The sequence below is a fragment of the Pipistrellus hanaki genome (assembly GCF_964339955.1).
Source record: "Pipistrellus hanaki genome assembly, chromosome: 16".
Lineage (NCBI taxonomy): Eukaryota > Metazoa > Chordata > Mammalia > Chiroptera > Vespertilionidae > Pipistrellus > Pipistrellus hanaki.
This window is the reverse complement of record NC_140518.1, coordinates 6,363,585-6,386,449: the sequence shown is the minus strand read 5'-3', so window position 1 is coordinate 6,386,449 and position 22,865 is coordinate 6,363,585. Positions and strand designations below refer to the sequence as shown.

Sequence of the window (22,865 nt, the reverse complement as noted above, 5' to 3'; positions counted from 1 at the left end):
GAAGCAGGCCTAAGTTTTCAGTTAGACATCCCCCGAGGACTCCTGGACTGCAAAAGGGTGCAGACCAGGCTGAGAATCCCCCACAAGTGCACGAATTTCATCACCCGGCCTCTAGTTTACACATAATCAAGCCACTCAGTTCATAATACTGTGACCTTTTGCAAATATTCATAGACCTGTGAACTTCAAACAAAAGTTGGCTGAGTGCTTCTGATTTGGGGTAGATGTAGCAGACTGTGTCAGATCAATGTTTCTACTGCAACAATTATAAGAAAGCCAGGTATATATCTGGTCAGGGCACATGCCTAGGTCACGATCTGGAGGTAGGGGGCATACAGAAGGCAGCCAATTGATATTTCTCTCTTCATCAAGAAAGTCTTTCTCTCTCTCCCTTTCCCTTCTTCTCTCTCTAAAATCAATAAAAAACATGTATTTTTAAAAATGTATTGTAACAGGTGTCTGATAGAGGAGAATAATTTGAGAAAAACTGCTTTGCAATCTGTTCACTCCAGCCCAATTTCCCATAAGTAAATTGCCCTGTAATATATCCTGTTGTAGTGTATGGAGTTGCCTACTGATCTTGAGTCTGAACTTACTTTCTCATTACGGTGGCTATTACACCTTTGCCACACCCTCACACAGGTCTGCATTATGGTTGAACTGTTTCCCTGCTTTGAAAATTCTCATTCAGACTGCTTTCTAGAAGGAGGTTGTGGCTGCAATTCTCTTGGCTGGAAAACACTGAATCCAAAATTAGTTCCAAATACTGATTAGATTGCCTAAGTCAAGATGTCATTTCAAAGGTCAGAACACCTGAGTGGAGAAAATGCTTTTCACTGACTAACCTCTTTATTTATTTATTTATTTTTTTTACTATTTGAAAATAGTGATGTTTCCCCCATTTCTTCTTGTTTGTAAAGGTAGTGATTTATATTTGGAAACCAGCCCCTTTTGTCTGAGACACACAAGAACATTTACAAATATCAGAGTCCCTCTGGAAGACACTTCTTTAGGATACGATAAAGCCAGCCAACCAAATACAGCTGGAGGTCAATAAAAAACAATTTGTCCAAGTGTGACCTACACTGACCTGCTGACTCAGGCAATCTAGTCAGGAGTTTGACTTCTTAAAAAGCAAATTCTGGATTCTTCTCTGCTTCACATATCACAGCTTTTCTATTAAATTTTTTTTAATCCCAGGAAACAGTACCACATTTTACTTGCTCAACAAAAAATATAGGAAGTCTCCTTGACCAGACTCTCTTCCTTCCCCCAACATTTTCCTGACACATCATTGTACTGCAAGAGGGATGTTTTGGACATTTTTGGTTGTCACACTCGGGGCCAGGTTGCACCTGGCATCTAGTGGGCAGAGAGGGGGGAATGCCACTTAAAATTCTACAGTACACAGGACAGCTTCTCTTTCTTCCTCCCGCCTCCAAAGAGAAATTACCCAGTGCAATGTCAACAGTGCCACTGTTGATTAATTCACATCTAGTCTCATCTAATAAAGAGGTAATATGCTAATTCACTGTCACACCCTCAAAGATGGCGGTTCTCACAGCCACAAGATGGCAGAATCCAGTCCCTTCAGCCCCACCTGGCTACGGACCCAAGGTGCAGGCAAGCCTGGGACTGCGGCTACCCAGCTGCCCAGGGCCGGTTGAGGCACAGGTAAGCCTTGGATGTAGGCTGCCCAAAACAAGCATTAAAACAAGGAAACATTTATATGAACAGTCACAGCAGGAAGTTACTATTGTCTATCTAAATACCTTGAGGGCAGTCTGGTGGCGATAAAGTGAGATTGACGGAAATATCAACTGGTTACAGAGTCAACACAGAAAAGCAAGTGTCAAGGATCGCCCTTGCAGAGTCCTGATCTAGGAAAGGATCAGGGACAGGCAACTTGGGATAGTTCAAAGGTCCTTGGCAATTGCATCAATGCCCTGTTCAGGTTTTTGTCCCACCCCTTTCTTGGTATGATATACTCTATCAGTCAGAGTAATGTTAGCTGCCTGGTGTAACAACCCCACAGTCTCAATAATGTCAGTAGTTCGAGTGTCTTGCAGTAGTTCAGTTGTTGGTTTTGTTTTTGAGTGTGTGTGTGTGTGTGTGTGTGTGTGTGTGTGTGTATGTGTGTATTTCATGTCTCTGTCCTATGCAGACTAGCTAGCTCTTCTACACTGCTTGCCTCTACATGGTGACTCAGGGACTTGAGTACTTTCCACTGTGCTCTCTGCATCTCAGAGTACCTTCTTTCCTAACCCATATATGAGAAAGAGAAACCTCACAAACGATCTAGCAGGAAAGTTAGGTAATGGCCCAAGAATGGCATACATCGTTTCTATATTCTCTACTCCAGAGCTAGACGGATAGTCCCAGAGTCGGAGGGTCCCAGAGTAACTGTAAGGGAACCTAGACAATGAAGTCTTCCCGTCTGTTCAGAGGGAGAATGGGATTGGAGAGCATCAACTGATCTCTATCTAAATGACATAGAAAATTAAGTGGGGCTGTTATTACCCCAAGATTCTCAGTAAAGAAGTTGCATCAAAGGAGAAACAGTGCCCCAGCTGACTTCAGTAAGATTCCACAAAATAGGCAACTTCATTTTATCTCCAAGTGATCTTGGTACCATTCAAACAACATAATCCATCACCGTGACTCTCCTGAAAATGAAGGGCAATTAACTTTCTCAATGGGCACAAAAAATTCTCAGCATCAAGGTTTTACATTTCTGTGGTTCATAATTGGGTCATTTGAATTTACCACCATAATTGGCTATGTTTGGGCTGCAAAAATAGTGTTTAGCTTCAAATCCTTGTGTCATTCTAGTTGATACCATAACAATTAGAAGCTGATCATATAGTGTCTATTGTGTTCTTCAGATTCTCTTCCTGAAAGGCAATCAAAACTTCAAGTTGAAGGAATGTTCTTTATACCCTCATTGCAATCTCAATCTGGTGCTTAATAACTGCTTGGTGATATCTTAAAGTAGGTGCCACCAGTCAGACTCCTGGGTTTGAATTCTGGGTCTTGGGACTATGATTTTGGGAAAGTCAACTTCTCTAAATATGACTTTATTTATATACTTGCATTAGACTTTAATTGCTGCATAACAAATTACCATAAACTCAGTGACTTATGCAACAATGAATGTAGCAACAACAACAATAAAAACTCATATAAGTATGAGTGTAGAAATATGCTGTATTGATTTTAAGGTGTTTATAGAATTACCAGTTGAATAAATCACAACATGTACAGACATGGGAAATTAAGATCTATGAAGTTCTAGTGCTTTGCATCAGGGTAGACCCTGGCATCATAAGACAACATAAAATCAGAAATATGTTTCAAAACTGTATGTAAATGTATGTATTTTTTCATCAACTTGATTACTCAATGTCTTACTGCAATTATTTATATTAATGGGTTTCAAATTTCCTTAATAGTTACAGTAGGCAAAATATAGACTCTAAAATGTGAAAATCCTAAAAATTCCAGGAAAGAAAAATCAGTGAATTAAGTAAAAAAAATGAAATAAAAAAAGAATTACAAAAAGGAAAGACTGTGCTGCCATGTAATCAACTGTGTCTCCCCTTTCCCCATAATCAACATCGTCTTACTTTGTATTATAATAAAAAAGATAAAAAAATATCCCATATTTTAAAGTTCAGAGAAAAAAATTAAGCAATCCCTGCACCATCCTCATAAACATAAACAATTCTATAGTAAGTGTATTCTTTGTGTTTGCTACTGTATGAAATATGGATTTTGTCTGCTGGTCCAGAGGCTGTATGGCCTGGCTTCTTAAATCCCACTGTAAGTGATATTATTGAGAAAAAATCATGACATTCATTTCAAAAGTACCCTGTCTGTGTCTGCGATATTATAATGGTATAAAATATTAACTGAAAAAGAGATGCAGGCTCAAAGGGCAATACAGGGTATTTGGGGCTTTAGGGCTCTTCCCGCTGGAGGAGCTTCCACCGCACAGAGAGATCAACTTCCTCATCAAAGTCCTCCAGCTCCTGCTCCTTGGAGAGCTCCAGGAACACCTGCCGTGGAGGAAAAGACAGAGAGAGGGTGTCACACCGCCTCCTGGAGCTCGGAGTGTGTGCAAAGGGTATGCATATATTGCACCTTTGTATTCCATGGATGATATAGAAATCTCTAAAACAGACCTACCTGCTCCAGGGTGGACTGTGACAGGCTGTACTCCTCCAGGTCGAAGCTCTGTTTAACTGCACAAGGATGGATGGATGGGCATTAGGAAGTCATATATTTTGGATCCTGAAGGTTGTACCAAAGTCATGTATAAAAAGTATCAAGAGGCCAAGAGGAGGAGGCATCACTCACCCGGGAAGCTGTGGTCAGAGGCTAAAGATGGGAGGGGAGAGGGTCTCACCAAAGAACCCTCAAAAGCACCCCAAGAGAAAGGGAGTCAGGCTCTAATGTCATAGGACATCTCTAAAGATCAAATCAAACTTTGCTTCCACATTATCTCTTCTCTCTTCCCCTTATACTTGACCTAGAGAGGCCTAAACCATCAACCTGTGAGTAGAAGTGAGTAGGTTGTTATAGAAATATATAGAAATGTTTAAAAATGCTTAAAAATGTTAAGAAGGTTTTAAAACGTTTAAATTAACTTTCCTTAAAACTTAAAGTGTGATATTACAATAAGGACACATTCCCCCACTGTCCTCAAGTGTGTGTAATTCATAGATAAAAAATTTGAACTTGTGTAAATAACTCAGAGTGACTTGTCAAGATAACCATCTGAGTGAGTGATGGTACTCTCCCTAGATAACCACATGTAGCCCCTCGCCCTGTTTGAAATTAACATGACTGCATTGATGTAATTCATTGATAGCCACCTGGACTACTGTGGGTGCAGTACAGCCTTTAAAAATGGAGTCCAGACCAGTCAACGTACTCACCCATCAAGACGGCCACAAAGGCACGTCCTTTTGTCAGTCCAGCAAGCAACACTGCTCTACGCTCCTCTGCCAGATGACACAAAGAAAGGCTAGTAATCCCCGAACAAGATGCAACTGAGCTCTCGGATAAGGAACACCGGCCCTCTGCATCTGGACCACACCAGACCAGACCAGCTGCCGGACCCCAGAGGACAGCACCGCTGGAATCCCCAATAAGTCTGTACCTGCAGTACCAGGAATTGTGTGAGTAATAAAGTGCTGTGTGATTTGCAACTGCATATGTTTCATGTGGTATAATTCCCCTGGCAATTATTTGAATTATTTTGTGTTCGCTTAAAACTGAAATGAAAGCTTCTGGTCTTTTGGACCTAAGCCTGCCCTTGGTCCTGCTTGTGTAGAGTAGCCTCTTTGCTAGCAACTACTTGAATGTCCCACACCTGCATGGTTAAAGTTTATTTCAAGGGATGCCATAGATAAACACCCCAGTTCCTTTCCCAGGATCTACTTGGGACATAGGGTGAGAAGAGAGACAAAACTAACCACCCCAGCTTTGAGTCTTCAAATCTGAAGGAAGAAGGGGGCCTGGGAGGCTCCAGTTTCACTGGAACTTGCATTAGCCCAAAGGGATATAACTGTATGCAAGAATGAGTCTATGGCCAAAACCGGTTTGGCTCAGTGGATAGAGCGGTGGCCTGTGGACTGAAAGGTCCCAGGTTCGATTCCGGTCAAGGGCATGTACCTTGGTTTTGGGCACATCCCCAGTAGGGGGTGTGCAGGAGGCAGCTGGTTGATGTTTCTAGCTCTCTATCCCTCTCTCTTTCTCTCTGTAAAAAATCAATAAAATATATTAAAAAAAAAAGAATGAGTCTATGTAGTAAGGTAAAGAAATAATCACGGGCATGCCTTTTACTCCCATGCTACTTGGAGTTTCAGTACATGCATTGCTGCTGAGAATGTAACTATGGCTAACTTAACATTTGGAGAGAAAAACACTAGCTTAGGACATTTTGATATCTTGTACTTTGTGTAATCTTCACATAACAGGATAGGAAAATGATAAAAAAAATTGATTTACCCCCTATATCAGGACTTCCATTTCAGCAAATTAAGCACATCAGAAGGCATTTGAGGAGGGAGGGGACATTTTTGAAAGCAGAAACACAGGAAGGCTCTTCAGAAAAAAGCTCCATTGTATTCCAGGGAGGTAGCCTTCCTGGAACATCTCTCTCCCTGCTTCTAATTAATTATAAAATCCTTCCTGTTGATCAGACCCCATTGTGGGAATCCTTCCGACCAGAATGCTCCAACATTGGTCATAAGGCCAAAAAGGACCCACAGAGCACAGAGTGAAGAGACAGGCAGAACCAGAGGGTGAAAAAAAACCCTGTCTGGGCCATCCTAAACTTAACTGAAGGGGAAGGATCTTTTAAAGAACTAGGATGCCTGAGGACTCTAATGACTGATGACAGGCAAAACAAACAAACAAACAAACAAACAAACAAAGAAGAATAAAAAGATAATTCAGGAAAGGAAGGTATTCAGCTTTGAATGTGTCTGTTTCCCAGTCTTTTTATACAAATATATTTTTTATTGATTTCAGATAGAAAGGGAGAAGGAGAGAGAGAGAGAAACAGAAACATCAATGAGAGAAAATCATTGATTGGTTCCTGCACGCCCCCTACTGGGGATCGAGCCCAAAACCTGGGCATGTGCTCTTGACTATGAATCAAACCTGGGACCCTTCAGTCCTATGCTCTGTCCACTGAGCCAAACCTGTTAGGGCTGTTTCCCAGAGTCTTACCTCTAAACAGTTGCTCTTACCGATCTCTAATTTGAAGAAAGCCTGTGATAAAGGCCTCACATCCTCAACAGGCAACTTGTAGACCATCAGGGAGGAGAACCTGGAAGGAAAAGAGCGAGGCTGAACTCCAGGCTTTAGGTGCACAACTCCTGATGAGTGAACATCCAAAAAGGAGCAACAGTCTGACAGGTGAGAAGTGATATCTCCCTGGGGCTTTGATGTGCATTTCTTTAGAGAACCAACTAACCAAAGAAAGAACACTGAAACAGACTCATAGATACAGAGAACATTTTGCCAGTTGCCAGGTTTTTTTTTTTTTTGTGTTTTTTTTTTTTGGGGGGGGGTGCATGGAGGAGGGTTGGGGGTTGGGTGGAAAAGGTTAAAAGATTAAGAACTACAAATGGGCAGTTAGAAAATAGTCCTGGGTATGTAAAGTACAGCATAGGAAAGATAATCAATATATTGTAATAACTATGGATGATGCCAGGTGAATACTGGAAATATCAGGGGGTCACTTAGTAAAGTATATGACTGTCTAACCACTGTGCTATATACATGAAACAAATATAAAATAATGCTGAATGTAAACAGTAATTGAAAAAAAATAAGACCATGACCTAGGTAAAAAATAAATGAAAAGGAGCAACAATGGCACCAACGATTTGATTGCAGGTACACATCTGTATAGCGTTGGAAACGGCCACAGTGTGAATGCCCTTCAAACAACAAAAAGTCAATGTACAGAGCAGGACCATTTCAAGATTCTTAAGAAGAGGCCCTTTTACTCGAGGCAGGAACGGGAGATAAAGGGCAGGAATCCGACCATGCGTACCCTTCTGGAAGGGCAGAAGCAGATTCCTTACCATCCTTCTTCTCTCTTAGAGAGAATCCTATTTAACTAAAGAAGACCAGGCTCACCCCCTGGCCCCACCACAAGTTATTTGGCATGGTCTAACCTGCCTGAGCCTCCCGGGCCATTCATGACTTGATAATGTTCCTGATAATAAAAACACTAAGAGACACCATCAGGGAGGCTGACTGCTGCCTGGCACTGGGTGTTACACAGCTGGTCTCCTTGAATGGGCGTGGGTCACCCTCCAAAAGGACAATGGAATGAACTCGGTACGTGTACCGATTAGTACCTGGCCCTTTCCCTTACAGAATCAGTTTGCAAATGAGCACTTTGTTCTCTTGTTCCCCTCCTGTAGTAGCCCTTGGGTTTGGGATTTTCTCTAGGAATTTTTCACAATGACCAGAAGGTTTAAAAAAAAAAAAAAAAAAGCATGAGAAGATAGAAAATAAAACGGAGACCTAGGTGAAACAGAGCACCGCCTGGGTTTACCGTTCCTGCCGAGCAGCCTGGGGGAAAAGCCTCAGGATTTCGCTGTGGAGGGGTTCCACGTGGGCCAGGGTCTTCACCTTCATCTCCAGCAGGTAATCCTTGCCAAATTTGCTCTTCAGGTGCTGGATGGAACCGATACATCTGGAGGGAGGAGGAAGAGGAGAGAGTCAATCAAGAAACGGCAGAGAGAAATCTACTGCTGGTGGTTTTTGGCTTCTGGATGCCAGGGCAGGGCCAGGGAGAGCTGGAGCAGCCAGCCCCTCCTATCCCCTCACAGGGGAATGTCCTTTGTGCAGGGCATGCCTGGGGACCTCGGGTGGGTACTCACCTCAGCCTCCCGGACACCATGATGGCCACACGGTCACACACGGCCTCTGCCTCTGCCATGTAATGGGTGGTCAGGAGGGCGCCCCGCTCCGAGTTTCTAAAGGTGGCCCGGATGGCCTGCCTAATGTTAGAGCAAGGGAAATGTTCATTAGGGGGAATGCTAAGGTAATATAAAAAGATAAATTAAATAATTTCCATGGGCACATACGAAATAATCAGTGAATTCAGATCACACAAAGAAAGGATTTTTCATTTTATTTTTTGCAGGGGTAACAGGCATGGAAATAACCAAACTACTGGTTAGAGTGAATAATTCAGTGCATGGCTTGGGCTGAATAATGTAGAGAATGACATTGTGTAAAAAGTTTAGAAAAATGCTAAATTTCAAGAATTTATATGAAGGCAGTAGGAAAAAAAGGTAGAAAAAGAGAAAATGTATTTAAAAACATGATAATAATGACATATGCATCAAAGTGCAAAATGACAGATTTCAAAATATATCCTAAAATAGTTAAATAATTATTTTGTTCTAATAGAATTATGTATCTGGAAATGTCACAGAAAAAGTTAATGTAGATTGATCTGATTGAGTATAAAATTGGGCCATGCACACCCAATCTGAGATGACAATGAAATTCTTGAGTATTAATTTGTTAGAATATCTTTTTTTCCTCCATAAAAATTGGCTGCAATGGGCTATCAGGTCCTCCCCTCCCCATATTATTGCTTTTCCTGATAATATTGAGGTCTTTCATTTGCTAAGAAAAACACTTTCACTTTGGGTTGCTCATAACATCCTCTCACCACATCTGCTGCTGCCCCGCGGGGTCCATGCCTGTGGACGGCTCGTCCAGCAGCACCACGGACGGGTTTCCCAGGATGCTCAGCATGAAGCACAGCTGGAAGGAGAGGAACAGTGCATCTGGCAGGGATCTGGAATCAGTGGGCCTCCTGGGGTAACCCCAGCCCTGCCCCTACCTTTCTCTTGATTCCTTCTGATAAGGCCTTCACCGGGCTCTTCAGCTCCTCCTGCAGCTTGAGCGCCTCCACCAACCTGAAGCAAACAGGAGTCAACCCACATGACCAGCGCACAACCAAGAGGCACATGGGAGACGGGGTGAATCAGAAGACTACAGTGTTATTCAGAGTGATCATAAAATTGAAACTATATTTGACTGTCTAACCATGAGTCTATGTACTGAAACAAATACAAAATAATATTGAAGGTCAACTGTGATGGAAAAGTAAAATTTAAAAAAATTCAAATTATCTTGGACACTTCATGAACCTTCCATTTTTTTATTTTACTTTATTTACTGAGAGGAAGATGAGGGAGGGAGGGAAATGAGAGAGGGAGGGAAGATAGAGAAAGGCGGAGAGAAAGAAACATATATTGGTTGCCTCCTGCATGCAGGGGATTGAACCCCCAACCTGGATATGTGCCCTGTCAGGAATGGAGCCACAACCCTTCAGTGAATGAGACGATGCTCCAACCAATTGAGCCACACTAGCCAGAGCCCTTTCATGGTTTTTAAATTCACTTTTTTAATGACTTATTTTTGTATGAAGAATAATCACTGGACTTTTCTTCTCCAGGCAGAAAATGAGAGACCATAATGCTGAATTGGGGTCTAGGTGAACAAGTCTCCTCCCAAATCAGTAAGTATGGAGTCATCAGTTAGCATGGTCCTTCCTTAGCTTTTTGTGAATCTATGACATCGCTCTAATAGAGGAATAGGTGTGTTTCTCCCCAGGTACCGTGTGATGGCAACGGCGGCGTCCGCTTTCCTCAGCCCTTTCACCGCTGCGAACACGTCCAGGTGCTCCCTCACCGTCAGGTTGGGCCACAGCGCGTTCTCCTGAGGGCAGTACCCCAGGAACTTGGGGGTGTCCCCTCCGCTGTTCCTTTTCAAAATCACCTACACAAAAAAGTTCATTCTCACCTTCTGGCCAAAATTGTGGTGTGGTGTGGTGTATGTGGTGTGTGTTTGTGTGTGTGTGTGTGTGTGTGTATGTGTGTGTGTTTGTGTATGTGTGTGTGTGTGTGTGTGTGTGTGTGTGCGCGCGCGCATGTGAGCGTACTGCAGTGGTGTCCTCCTCTTACACACATGGCTGCCAAGAGTACACACGTAGCTCTGGGGAAAAGATGACAGAAACTCAATACATCAAAAGGCAGATATTCCATATCGTTCTAGCCCTCCATTCTAGTTTAGGCTTTATTACTAAGCCCATCACCGTGATTGAATTCAAGTTTGCTTATTCATTTGTCCATTGTTTGACTTTGGACCTCTGTCCGTCATTTCACCCGACTTAGGATGGACAAACAGCCAAGTGCCATTCATATACTATTCTAGTGTTTGCTATGGAATTTAGACAATTACTCAATTTCCCTCCAACGTATGACCTCTGTTTTCTGAATAAATACTGGATCTTGGCAATTCAATTTAACAAGTTCTCAGGACACATCAATCCATAAAACAAAGATCTCTGACCTCCAGTAAAGTGAGTGTTTAGCTTTCCTTTCCAAAATCTCACCTTTTAATGTCTCTATTTGTTCATCTGATAAGAGGCATAGTATAGATAACATGCAGCTTTATTCAATACCTAACTACTTTTAAAAATTAAGGAGAGGAACTTGTATTAATTTATCCTCTTAACTCAATGCATAAATCACATTGACTAGTAGGAAAAGATCGCCTGTGCTTTTAAAAATTGTCATCAGCATGTATCGTAAAACATCCATCGAGGCAGAGCTCATGAGCACCCTTTTGCATGTGTCACTGACCTCTCCTGCGGTTGGTTTTGAGTCTCCGGTGATCATCTTAATGGTTGTGCTTTTACCAGCTCCATTGTGGCCTAATAGACCTATAACTTCACCTGAAAAAAAAAAAAGGTATGCTCAGAATTATAACTGCAAACATTTACAAAAATAAAAGCACATAAGATGTGAGGGCTCTCACTATGTGTCAAGCTTTATGTCAAATGTGCTATGTACATTATTTCACTTATCCCGCACCCACGCACAAAATTGAGTGTTCTTATGTCCCTTCATTTTATGGGCGAGGAAACTAAGGTGTAAAGAGGATCAATATCTTGCCCAAGGTCATGCAGCCAGTAAGAGGCTGAGATGGAATTGAAACAAATTTTGATTCCAGTGCCTGTTGCATTTCATTGACTCTTTTGAGAAACGTGCTCTTTGTTAGTTATGAAGAATGAGCTACCGTAGTCTGGTGAGTTCCCTTCGGTATTTCCTGCTGTGAAACTAATGTGACTACTTAGAAAGCTGCTGTATACTTCTTAACATAAACACTGTGTCCTTTTGGAATGTTGTTCTTTTTTGTTTGTTTTAGCAGACAAAGCACAACAGCCTATGGTGCTTTAATGTCTTCTAATGACTGTAACAGGCCATGAAACAGGCTGTGAAACAGGCTGGGTCAGAATTCTACTGCTGATGAGCTGGCTGACTTTCTGTTTAGCAGTGGATGTTCCCATATTTGGATGGCATTATTCCCTTCGAAAGACCTCATCTTCAGAGGTCAAGATCACCCTGCTTCCAACCTTTTCTAACACAGAAAGAGACATTTCTTGTGGCAACTTTCTTCTTCTTGGCAAAGCAGTTTTTCTTTTTGCCTACATATTCCTTCCGGAGGCAATTGGCGATGATGACTGGTTTCTGGAAAGACAAAGGAATAACATTATCACCTTGAGATGAGTGTGTGTCCCATACTCCCTCCTTCCGGCCAGATCTTTCCCAATACAAAATAGTGAATCCTACCAGTTCTCCTCAAAAATGCCATTTTAAAGCAAACTCCCTCAACCTGCAAAAGGATATTTGCATTGTATCATCTGATTCATGCTCGTTGTTCCTCAAAAAATAGCAACAGAGACTTTCGTCTAACCAATAAGTCTGTTGAGACACACACTCATAGGCACACACGCACATGCGCACACATACACCTCAGGTGAACTCTCTCCTCTGGATTGCTTTGCTCCCAAAATCTCTTTTAGGTTTTGCAATTGTTAGCCTTACCTACCAAAACTATGACTGAAAAGTAACTTGTGTGTGTTCTTAGATCTCTGCTGGCTTTGCATATTTACTGAAATCAAGTAATGAGCTCTATGGGCAAGGATGAAAGAACTTCAAAGTGTGTGTGTGTCCCCTTGCCCCCAAATTCAGATTAGATAGTTGCCCACTTTATCTGACAGACAGTAGTATATTATGAAGGGTATTGCTAGTAGTTCTACCTCATCAGAGTCCGGGATGGTCACAGCATTCGCTGTTCTCATTCTTTCCATCTGAACATCTTCATCTTCCCCTTCCGTTTCCTCTGGATTTGGAAGAAACTTACTGCTTCTTGGTGAAATTCTAAAATCAGAGCAGGTTTCCAGTTGAACAACTTGTAACAGAAATAATGAACATTGTGTAAACTGCTGTCAATTATTTGCATAGTCTGAGTAACTTTGAGACCACATGATCTCCATGCTTCTGTGCTGTGCCCTGTGCCTTGCAGACAGCCTACTTTCCAGCAGTGATTCAAATGATAGTGCTTTCACACCATGCTTGCTTTTGGTCTAAGTTTCATTCTCCATGTTGGCTGTGACTTCTTTTATAAATAATAAAAGTACTCACAGTCTGACAGGGTTGATAAAGGAATCTAGGGACTGTAATTTTGACACAGATATTTTGGAATTCTGAAGGCTTTGTGAGAAGAACGGATCAAAACATTTGGAATCAGGGATGTGTCCCAGAGATCCGAAGATACGGAATCACCAGTTTCTGAGCACTTTCACATCTTGGGAATGTGTATCAGAATCACTCTTTCCTAACTACTACCAATCTAACCCTTTCCTTCATCATCCCCACTGCTGATTACTGCTGATTCCTGTCTCTTTCCCTCATGCCATCCCAAATGGCTGCAGTCAGTAGATTTTCTAAACCATGCTTGTCATCCTGTCACTCTCCTGCTCTACTGCCTACATTAGACTTGAGCTTCAGTCATATTTTTTGAGTTAGGCAAAGTTTTCAAAACATATCTGTCTGTTTCTGATTGCATAATCTATAAAACCTTCCCAATGGTTCCCTATTCCAAGACACTCCAATATCTAGCTTAATTTTAATTTCCTATTAACCTCCAACACAAGGCTTCAAGTTTATTCCAGCAGCCTTCATGAACCTATAGGGTGGCGGCATTTATTCCAATTTTTGTCCTTTTGTTCAGACTCCTCTTCCTTCCTGAATTGGCTACACTTATCCAATTACTTGTCTATATTTAGCCATTATTTTTAAGTGCTACCTCTTTCTTCTAGAACATTAGTGAAATTATGGTTTGCCTTATTTTTTCAGTGTCTTATGTGTGCTGGGGTAGCTTCTCTTGCTATATTATAAGCTCATTAACATGAAATTATAATTTGTATACAACACAGTCCCTTAAAAATAATCCTGTACAGTACTTTTTACTCAATCAATTGAAGCCTATTAAAATGTATTTAACAAGAAATATTAAAATAAAACACGAATATTTCAACCTGAATATAGGATCCTTTCTTATCAGTTTCTTCCTAAAGTTTGTTTCCAGACACCGTAGAATGAAAAGGAAAATGAAAGATTGAAGGTAAGGCTATGAGGGGGGGGGGAAAAAAAATCAAAATTAGCATCACCATGAAAAACAACAATTTCAATATGAGACATGACTTAAAGAGTTTGATCATGTATAGGTAGATTTGATAACATTTTCACAAGATTGAGAAATTGTGTTTAATATTCTATGAGAGAGCATGGCACAAGTAGGAGTACACTGATACTGACTCTGTTCATGCCAGTGAGAGTTTGGGTTTCATACTCAGCCTCAGACGAACATTATAAAATTAGTGGTCCAGAATTTGTAGCCTCTGTTGGTGTGTGTGTGTGTGTGTGTGTGTGTGTGTGTGTTCAAATGTGTAAAGTGCCAAATTTTCAAGCACTAAAATTAAAATTTTAATTTAGTGCAAAGCATACAAATGAATCTCCCTCATGCAAGAACATTTAAATGGAAATGTCTTCTTACTATCAGCAATGCCAGATAAATTAGATACTGTTCCGCTTCTCCTAAATATTCCATCGAGTCAGGAGGAATCTGTAAAGCAAGAAAAAGGTGTATTTAGATTGACCTCTATCTGTGGATGACTTTCATCTCACTTAAGACAATTTAAAGCCCATTACATGACCTTGCCAGCCTTCTATGTGATTCTTGCTCATGCACCAGATAAAAGTCAATTTCTGACTGTGCAGCATGTCCTCCTTGCTTCTAAAGTCACTTGGTGACCTGTTACCCTGTGCCTGTGCTGTAGGCTACAATGCTTTTATACTTTATATTTTAACACTGAAAGTTAGCAGGATTTGCCCTGCTAGGAGGAACTCAGTGGTGCTGATGTACATCCTTATATGTGGGTGTTCTATCTCATTAAGGAGAGTGTCTGAGAATAGATCCTGGCACACAACAGTCCCTTTTTGATCTTTAAATTTTGGAGTTCAAGACCAAGTCCATGGACTGTCTTTTCATTCTACTTAAACTTAATCTGTAGGTAATATCACCTAGTTCCATGGCCTTAAATATAACTTACATGCTGAGGAATCTCAAATGTTTAGCTTTACATCCCCCCAAATCTTCAAAACCTTGCACACTGAATATCAGACTCATAATTTAATTGGACACTTGATATTTCCCAATGCATGTCTATGAGGAGCCTTAGACTTGACATGTCCAAAATACCATAAGAAGGGCATCTCATTGGCCTCTCAGTTAAGTCATTTGTTCCTAGGAGTGAGGGTTATTATGAGAACTATGAAGTTCTACTACTGTGGAGTTGCCTTTGACCTTCATAAATCAAGGCAGGCTTTCCTATTGAATGAGAACATGATTCTTGCCTGTGGTAAGTGAATTGACTTTCGGAAGACAGAGACCTAAAACCTTATACAACTTAAAACTCTACCTACATTTTTACAATATTCAAGGCTGCCTTCAGTGGCCACACATTTCATGATCAAGGGACAAGAGTGAAATTCTTACCTGTGAGACAATTAATAGAGAGCCAATCAGTGTGAAAGGCGGTATCAATAGGGTGCAGGTTAACAGCCCTAGAAATCTATAATGATTTATTTCAGTAGAAAATATCGAGAAGATGGTGACCTAAAATAGAAACACAGTATAGTTTCACTAAAGTGCAACAATCTGAACTTTTTGATGCTTTGCAAGAGAGTAGAGCTTCATCTTATAAATGTTCTTATTTTCAATTTCCATCTCAACTTCCCAAGCCAGTACTGCCATTTTTTTTTCTTCTGCAACACAGAGAATTCTGCCTTGCACTGTCACAATTCTGATCTGGATGGAGTACAGTGGTGCCTCACACAACGAACTTAATTTGTTCCAGGAGCAAGTTTGTTATGCGAAAAGTTCGTTATGTGAAACGCATTTTCCCATAACAATACATGTTAAAAAAAAATAATTCGTTCTGTAGCATAAAATATGCTAAGATGACATAAAAAAGATAAATTTTTTGTTATTATTTTTATTTAGATACATCTAAAAACATAATTTTTTTTTAAAAAAAACACACATTTTTTTAATTTTAAGACAGACTAAGTAGAGTCTACCGAATCTTGCACATCTTCATCCATTTTCTGCTTTTTGGCCGATGGTTTCATGAAAAACCTGTCCAAAGTCGTTTGTTTTTCTCTTTTCTCCAACATCTGCCGGAAATAACGGACAAGAGTATCGGAGTAAAGATCGTTGATCCTGTTTGCTTCAGCTGAATCCAGATAGTGGGCATTGGTAAACTCCTGAACTGCCTTCCATTTGACCAGGATGTTCTTGATGTCAGCAGTTGGGATTGGTTGATTGTTTGATTGTTGCTCCTCGTTATCAGATGACGCTTCCCTTTGAGCATTGTCCTGTTGCTGGACCAGAAGTGCTTGGAGCTCTTCAGTTGTCAGCTCTTCTTCGTGTTCCTCAATAAGCTCAAACTTTTCTGCTTCTTTCTTGTCAGCACTGCCAGCCTCACCATGCATAGTAACGCTGTGGATTCCACACCTTTTCTTAAATCTAAAAAACCACCCCCTGCTGGCTTTGAATTCTTCTTCATTATCTTGATTGCTGCTACTTCCAGTTTTTCTTTAGATCGTCATAAATTCTCTTGGCTTTGTGACAGATAATATCTTGGGTTGTTACGTCACCTTTCACCTGCCTGTCCTTAATCCAAATCGCTAATAGCCTCTCCATTTCCTCGTGGATTGAAGACCTATGTTTTTCATGAAATAGTTTTGATACTCCTTTGGCTACTTTGGCTGATTTGATTGCATCCTTATTTGTCAAAATGGTGAAAATGGTGGTCTTGCTGAGGCCAAACTCTTTGACGAGGTCACACTGTTTTACTCCACATTCACTCCTTCTAATTATTTCCTGTTTCATTTCAACAGAAATCACCTTCCTTCTTTTTTTAGAAGCCATGATATAAAAAAAATATTGAGTTTAACTTAAAAGGACAACTGCCGTGATACGTGCGTGATTTAATTCGTAATGAAGAATGATTGCCGCGATACGTGCTTAAGTTAAGCGCAGTGACTAACGACTGCCTGCAGTGCCTGCGCGGAAGGATGCAATACATCGGCAGCGATCGTGGAAGCTCGGGTGACTTCGTTGTGTGAAACGAAGTTCGTTGTATGAATCATGAAATGAAGTTCGTTGTGTGCAGCGTTCGCTGTGCGAGGCGTTCTTTATGCGAGGCACCACTGTATGAACTTTTTAAGACACAGCAGGGTTTCTCAAATTCAATGTACATACAAACCAGCAGGAGTTTTTACTAAATTTAGATTCTGAGAAAGGATCCATTTATTACACAACACTCCACATTCTGCATTTTTTCCATTGCCCAGTGGGTCAGAGACACCCCTTTTCATTTTTGGCATACCAGCTATTCATTTCATAGCTGTTTAGTATTTCTTTGAATGGATGTGCAAGAATGTAATAATTTTAGAATGATGCTCCAATTTCTCTGGTCCTATAAATGCTGGTCAACATAAATTTTTGTATATTTACATTTATAATCATTAAGGAAGATTTCTGAGAAGTATGTGCACTTAAATTTCCCATAGTTACTAACGGATTCTTTTTCCAAAAGATGGTGACAGTCTATTCTTCTATAGACCATGAGTTACAGTACACACCATGCCATCTTACTGAGATAGGACATTATATTAATGATTGTAGGTGTCTTCATTTTACTGCTGATATTAGGTGAATAACTACATAATTTACTATTTAATATGATATTGTTTTTGGTAATTTGTGTTTTTTATATTTATATTTTCATTTTGCTCAGCATTTTGAAAGAAAAAAAAAGTATTGTATGGGCCCTAGCTGGCCTGGCTCAGTGGATAGAGCATTGGCCTGTAGACTAAAGGGTCACTGGTTCAATTCTAGTCAAGGGCACATGCCCAGGTTTCAAGCATCCCCTAGTAGGGGGCATGCAGGAGGCAGCCAATCAATGGATTTCTCTCATCATTGATGTTTCTCTCTCTCTGAGTGTCTCTCTCCCTTCCTCTCGGAAACCAATACAAATATATATATTTTAAAAAAGGAGTTGTACAGTATTTTCTTAACAAAGGCAGTTTTCTTCTTTTAGTTTTATAGCTGCTAATACTGAGCCATCAGTTTATTCTGAAATAAATCACACCTGCGTATTTATTATTATTTTTTAAAAATTTACTTCTGGGGTTGCTTGGGCATCTTTTTATTTAGAGAGCTATCCTTAATTTTTCTGATTAAATTTCTCAGGGATTTTCTTTTTCTTTTTCTTTTTTAAATATATTTTATTGATTTTTTACAGAGAGGAAGGGAGAGAGATAGAGAGCTAGAAACATCGATGAGAGAGAAACATTGACCAGCTGCCTCCTGCACACCCTCCACCGGGGATGTGCCCACAACCAACGTACATGCCCTAGACTGAAATCGAACCTGGGACCTTTCAGTCCGCAGACCGATGCTCTACCACTGAGCCAAACTGGCTTTGGCAGGGAATTTTCTTTTTAACTATATCTTCCATAAGATTGTTATTAAAGTTATGCTTGCTTTACAAAAGGAATCATTAAATTTGAGAATTTTTCTATATTAATATGACCAAACCATGATTCGCAAAGTTATCTAATATTCACACATTTCACAGAGTAAAGTGACCCCTACTCATGGCTTTTATAGTAATTTTTATTTTGTTGAATTTTGACTTATTTCTTGGTTGAATGAATTTCATCTTTAAGTGGCACATCTTTTTTTCTAGCATTATGGATATATAATTGACAAATAAGAGTTTGTAAATTTAAGATGTACAATGTGATCAATTGACACATTTATATATTGTGAACAGATTACCAAAATCATGTTCACTAACACATCCTTCACTACACATAATTACCATTTTGTCACCGTTGTTATAGTGGGAACATTTGAAATCTACTTTCACAGCCCCTTTCAAATATATAATATTGTGAACAATAATCATTATACTGTACATCAGATCCCCAGAACTTATTCATCTTATCACCCTCAGCCCCTGGTAACTAGCATTTGACTCTGTTTCTATGAATATCTACCTGATTCCACTTTTATTAAGTTCAGAAACCGGATACATGAATCTATGGTGCACTTTCCATATGTAGGTCACACTGTTCAATAATGTTTTATTTTAAAAGGATCATGTTGGTTATTATATGGAGAATAATTTACAGGAGGCAAGAGTAGAAAGCAGGAGACCAGTTACACGTCTGTTGCAATACTGCAGTAGAGAGAGATGCTGACAATGGGAGTGACAGTGACACGGAGACACACCAAACAGACCTGAGAAATGTTGACTTTTAGGGTCATATGAATGGATTGAATCTGAGGAGAAACAGAGAGGAATCGAAGATAAGTCTAGATTTCTGGTATGAGCAATTATCTGGGGAGAGTGCACTGTAGTAAAGTCAGATATGAAAAGACAAAAAAGAACAGGATTGAGGAAAGGATTATATTTTAGAAATGTGATCCTTGAGGTGTCTTTTAAATATTCAAGTAAAATTGTAAGTGAACTATTGAAGGTAGAAGTCTCTAGCTCCAGGGACAGGCTACACTTGGAGACATGTTTGAGGTCCTACTTTATAAATGGTGCACACTCTCACATACAGTATCTTATATATGCCTATGACTATCTTATTTAGAATTTTCTAGAGAGCAACATTAATTTACCAATCTGTTTAGTATAAAGATTAAAATATACAATCTTAAAATTATATAAACTGGCTTAAAAACAAAACAAAACAAAACAATGTGCACTGTATGCTTACTTACAATTAAGAAGAAAAATGACCAAAGGCCATTATTTTTTCTCCCATTGCGAAAAATGAATGAAATCACATATGTCAAGATAATAAGAGATGTGGCATATCCAATACTACACAGGATCTGAAAAGAGAAGATTAAGTTGAATAAGGTAAACACGATCTAGAAAAGTATTCATATTTAAACCCCAACTTTCCAAGCTATGCACTAGCAGAAGTAAGGTGAAATCCTTTGGTTTAAGATGAATAATGTTACCACATCCATTAAAAACAATCTAGCCCTCTGCTTCATCTAGTCTACTCTTGATGCTTTCTATTGAGGGAGGGTATGTATTATATGAGAGGGAGGGGGGAAAAATCAATAAAATATATTAAAAAAAATAATCTAGCCCTAACCAGTTAGGCTCAGTGGATAGAGTGTCAGCCTGTGGACTGAAGGTTCCCAGTTTCGATTCCGGTCATGGGCATGTACCTTGGTTGCAGGCACATCCCCAGTACGGGGTGTACAGGAGGCAGTTGATTGATGTTTCTAACTCTCTATCCCTCTCCCTTCCTCTCTGTAAAAATCAATAAAATATATTTTCTTAAAAATCTAATAAACCATTTCCTAATGTTTGCCACTTACCTGAATTAACAAGCTTTGGATTATAACTATCATTTCTTCTGGGTGAAAAATGTAATCCGTTATTTGCATCACAAGGAGGATCAAGAAGTACAGTGGGACATCCACCAATGCCTGCCCGAACCAGTAAGCGGAAGGGTGGAGACCTGAGATCCGGAGCTGGGAGTGAGCTTTTTTCTGGTTAAAAAAAAAACGAAGTTATCAAAGGTACTGATCATTCAGGCTGAGAAATTACAACTATGTATTCACAAACGTTCTATGTTCCTTCTATATGTTATACTGACTTAGTAATTGGGTTTCACGTGCCACACTCCTGCTTCTGGGCTATTAATAATGCTGTAAATCACATGACCACTTCATTATATAAAGGGAAAATGCACCCATGTATCTAGCTTACATTCCATCGCAGAATGACTAGGCATTGTCTGAATGAGAAGATACCTGTTCCTTTCCTTCCAAAGCTACTCCTCCCTTTGACATCTTGAAGACTTGCTAATTGTACAAATAAACAAAAGATGTAGGTTTACAATTTCCTATAAGATAGATAAATTGTATACTGGATGTCAATAGTGCATTTATAATTGGCTTTTTATTTGCGGCCTAAGAAATGATCATCTCACTGGTTGATTTCATTAAAATGGCTTCTTTAGGTTGGCCTAAGAAGTCTCCCATTAAAATGTTACACTCCCTGCCTTGAAGCAAACCATACTTTTCATTCCTGTAAGTGAAAAGTAGTAGTGGCTTTTGATATTGTGGACCACACTATAAGCTGTATTTTGTTGCGGTGATGGTTTTAACATAAGGTCCTAACATATAACTTGGCCCGTTCTAACAGTAAAGCACAAAAAGCAATTAAAATTTTAAATCTAAAATTGAGTCTATAAAAAAAGATGAACTAAGGGGAAAGTTGGAAAGCAGATAAGTATTCTGGAAAGAAGAGTACAGCTGGAAGGAAGCAGGAAAGAGAATGACAGCGAGGACACATTAGAGGGCTGACAAGTCCTGTTTATTCATTTGTTCATGTGCCTGACTTGGCATTGGTCAAAGAGCTCTTGTAGAATTTAGGTTTTGGAGGGGAGGGAGAGGTGGGTAAAAAGGCAATAAGCAAATATGTACAACAATAGCTACATAATTTAAAAATGTTATTAAAGTAAAAAATGGAAAACAAGTAAAATTAAAAGTGTTAAGGAGGTTCAGGGTCATAGGAGAGGCTTTACAAAGCAGATGCATTGTAATACAGGATTCGGGTCGGGAGGGAGGGGTCCTTTGTGAAGGGCTAGGGTCTAAGCACGAGTGGGAGTATCCATGTGCCTGGTCGGGAGCATTGCAGGCAGGCAGACTAGGAGGAGAGAAGGCTGGGCAGTGGGAAGAGCTGAAGTGTAGGGGACCCTGGAAAGAAGCCAGTAGAGCTGGACATGGTTATCAAGATGAGAGTGGCATCAGATCCAAGTGGAAACACCTGGGTCCACCCAGGTTTTTGAGGCTATTCAGGTATTTCATTCTCACTCCTTGGTTTCATAAGGAATCACTGACAAGATTTAGGCAGGTAATTAACAAGATCAGGGCTGTGCTTTTAAGATAGTGCTCTGTTACACGGTGTGGAAAATGGAATAGGAGATGACAAATGAGGCCCCATCGCCTTAGCAGTTAGGGAGGCTGTTATGCTATCAGGGAAGAGGGGATGTTTGTGGGTAAGCATCTAGAAATAAAACTAAGTGGTAGAGCAGATAAAACTCCTACTTCCTGTTAGGTGATGATATCTCGGAATCTGCCCTTCCTGAGATCTCTTATTGGTTTAAGAAAAACAGCATTTTCTTTATAGTTGTCAACCTTTAATGAAAATGCTTGGGTGTTCATTGTTTCAGGTATATACATTGGGTGTACCACCTACATATGAATTTATGGTCAGAAGATGGGGAAGTGCTCCCTGGGCATTAAGAACATGTAAACACTTGGTCAACCCTTCTTACCTTATAGTCACCGATGCTGCTCATGGCAATGAAAGGAGTAAAACAGGCCGTCCCAACTACCCAGAAGAAGGTATTGCTCATGGACTCAATCTCCTCAGACATGGACTCCTGAAATAGTGCAGAACACAAGAGTTGATGGCAATTGGGTATAAGGTTCATTTCTACTTTCTTAACTAAATCACTCAAATAAATCAACCAATCTGACCACCAGAGATACTTCCCAAGGTTCTCTTTGCAACTTCTTTCCACATTAATTTTCAATCACGAGTTGCAACAACACGGGAACTTCAACATGCCTCCTGCTCTCCTTAGGAGGAAGCAAGTGCCGCCAGATTGCAAAAACTGGCCAAGGTCCCACAGTTAATAACATGCAAGGTAAGCACAAAACGTCTGCTCTCTGACTTTGTGAGGATAACATTTAGAATGATGTCTCTATGGGCAATAGAGCTTGTGGACTGCCAATGCTACTCTCAAAAATTGGTGCCAAATCAGCTCAGTCTAACACTTATGAAGAATCAT

General features: G+C 40.1%; 1 protein-coding gene across 3 annotated transcripts in view; it reads right to left on the bottom strand.

Annotated features, from left to right (window-relative positions):
- Nucleotides 1-3,187: 3,187 nt before the first annotated feature.
- Nucleotides 3,188-22,865, bottom strand: part of ABCA9 (ATP binding cassette subfamily A member 9) — a 45,059-nt gene continuing 25,381 nt past the window's right edge. For all 3 annotated transcript variants that reach the window (XM_084863685.1, XM_084863686.1, XM_084863687.1), the window contains 17 exons: nt 22,347-22,454; nt 20,380-20,553; nt 19,765-19,878; nt 15,457-15,576; nt 14,455-14,523; nt 13,937-14,028; nt 12,656-12,776; nt 11,969-12,083; nt 11,196-11,287; nt 10,169-10,329; nt 9,389-9,464; nt 9,215-9,309; nt 8,412-8,531; nt 8,084-8,224; nt 6,762-6,841; nt 4,189-4,244; nt 3,188-4,058 (listed from right to left, as the gene is read on the bottom strand). In XM_084863685.1, coding sequence (XP_084719811.1) covers nt 3,960-4,058; nt 4,189-4,244; nt 6,762-6,841; nt 8,084-8,224; nt 8,412-8,531; nt 9,215-9,309; nt 9,389-9,464; nt 10,169-10,329; nt 11,196-11,287; nt 11,969-12,083; nt 12,656-12,776; nt 13,937-14,028; nt 14,455-14,523; nt 15,457-15,576; nt 19,765-19,878; nt 20,380-20,553; nt 22,347-22,454 — 1,833 coding nt within the window. In that variant the 3' untranslated portion in view covers nt 3,188-3,959. The remainder of the gene's footprint in view (nt 4,059-4,188; nt 4,245-6,761; nt 6,842-8,083; nt 8,225-8,411; nt 8,532-9,214; nt 9,310-9,388; nt 9,465-10,168; nt 10,330-11,195; nt 11,288-11,968; nt 12,084-12,655; nt 12,777-13,936; nt 14,029-14,454; nt 14,524-15,456; nt 15,577-19,764; nt 19,879-20,379; nt 20,554-22,346; nt 22,455-22,865) is intronic.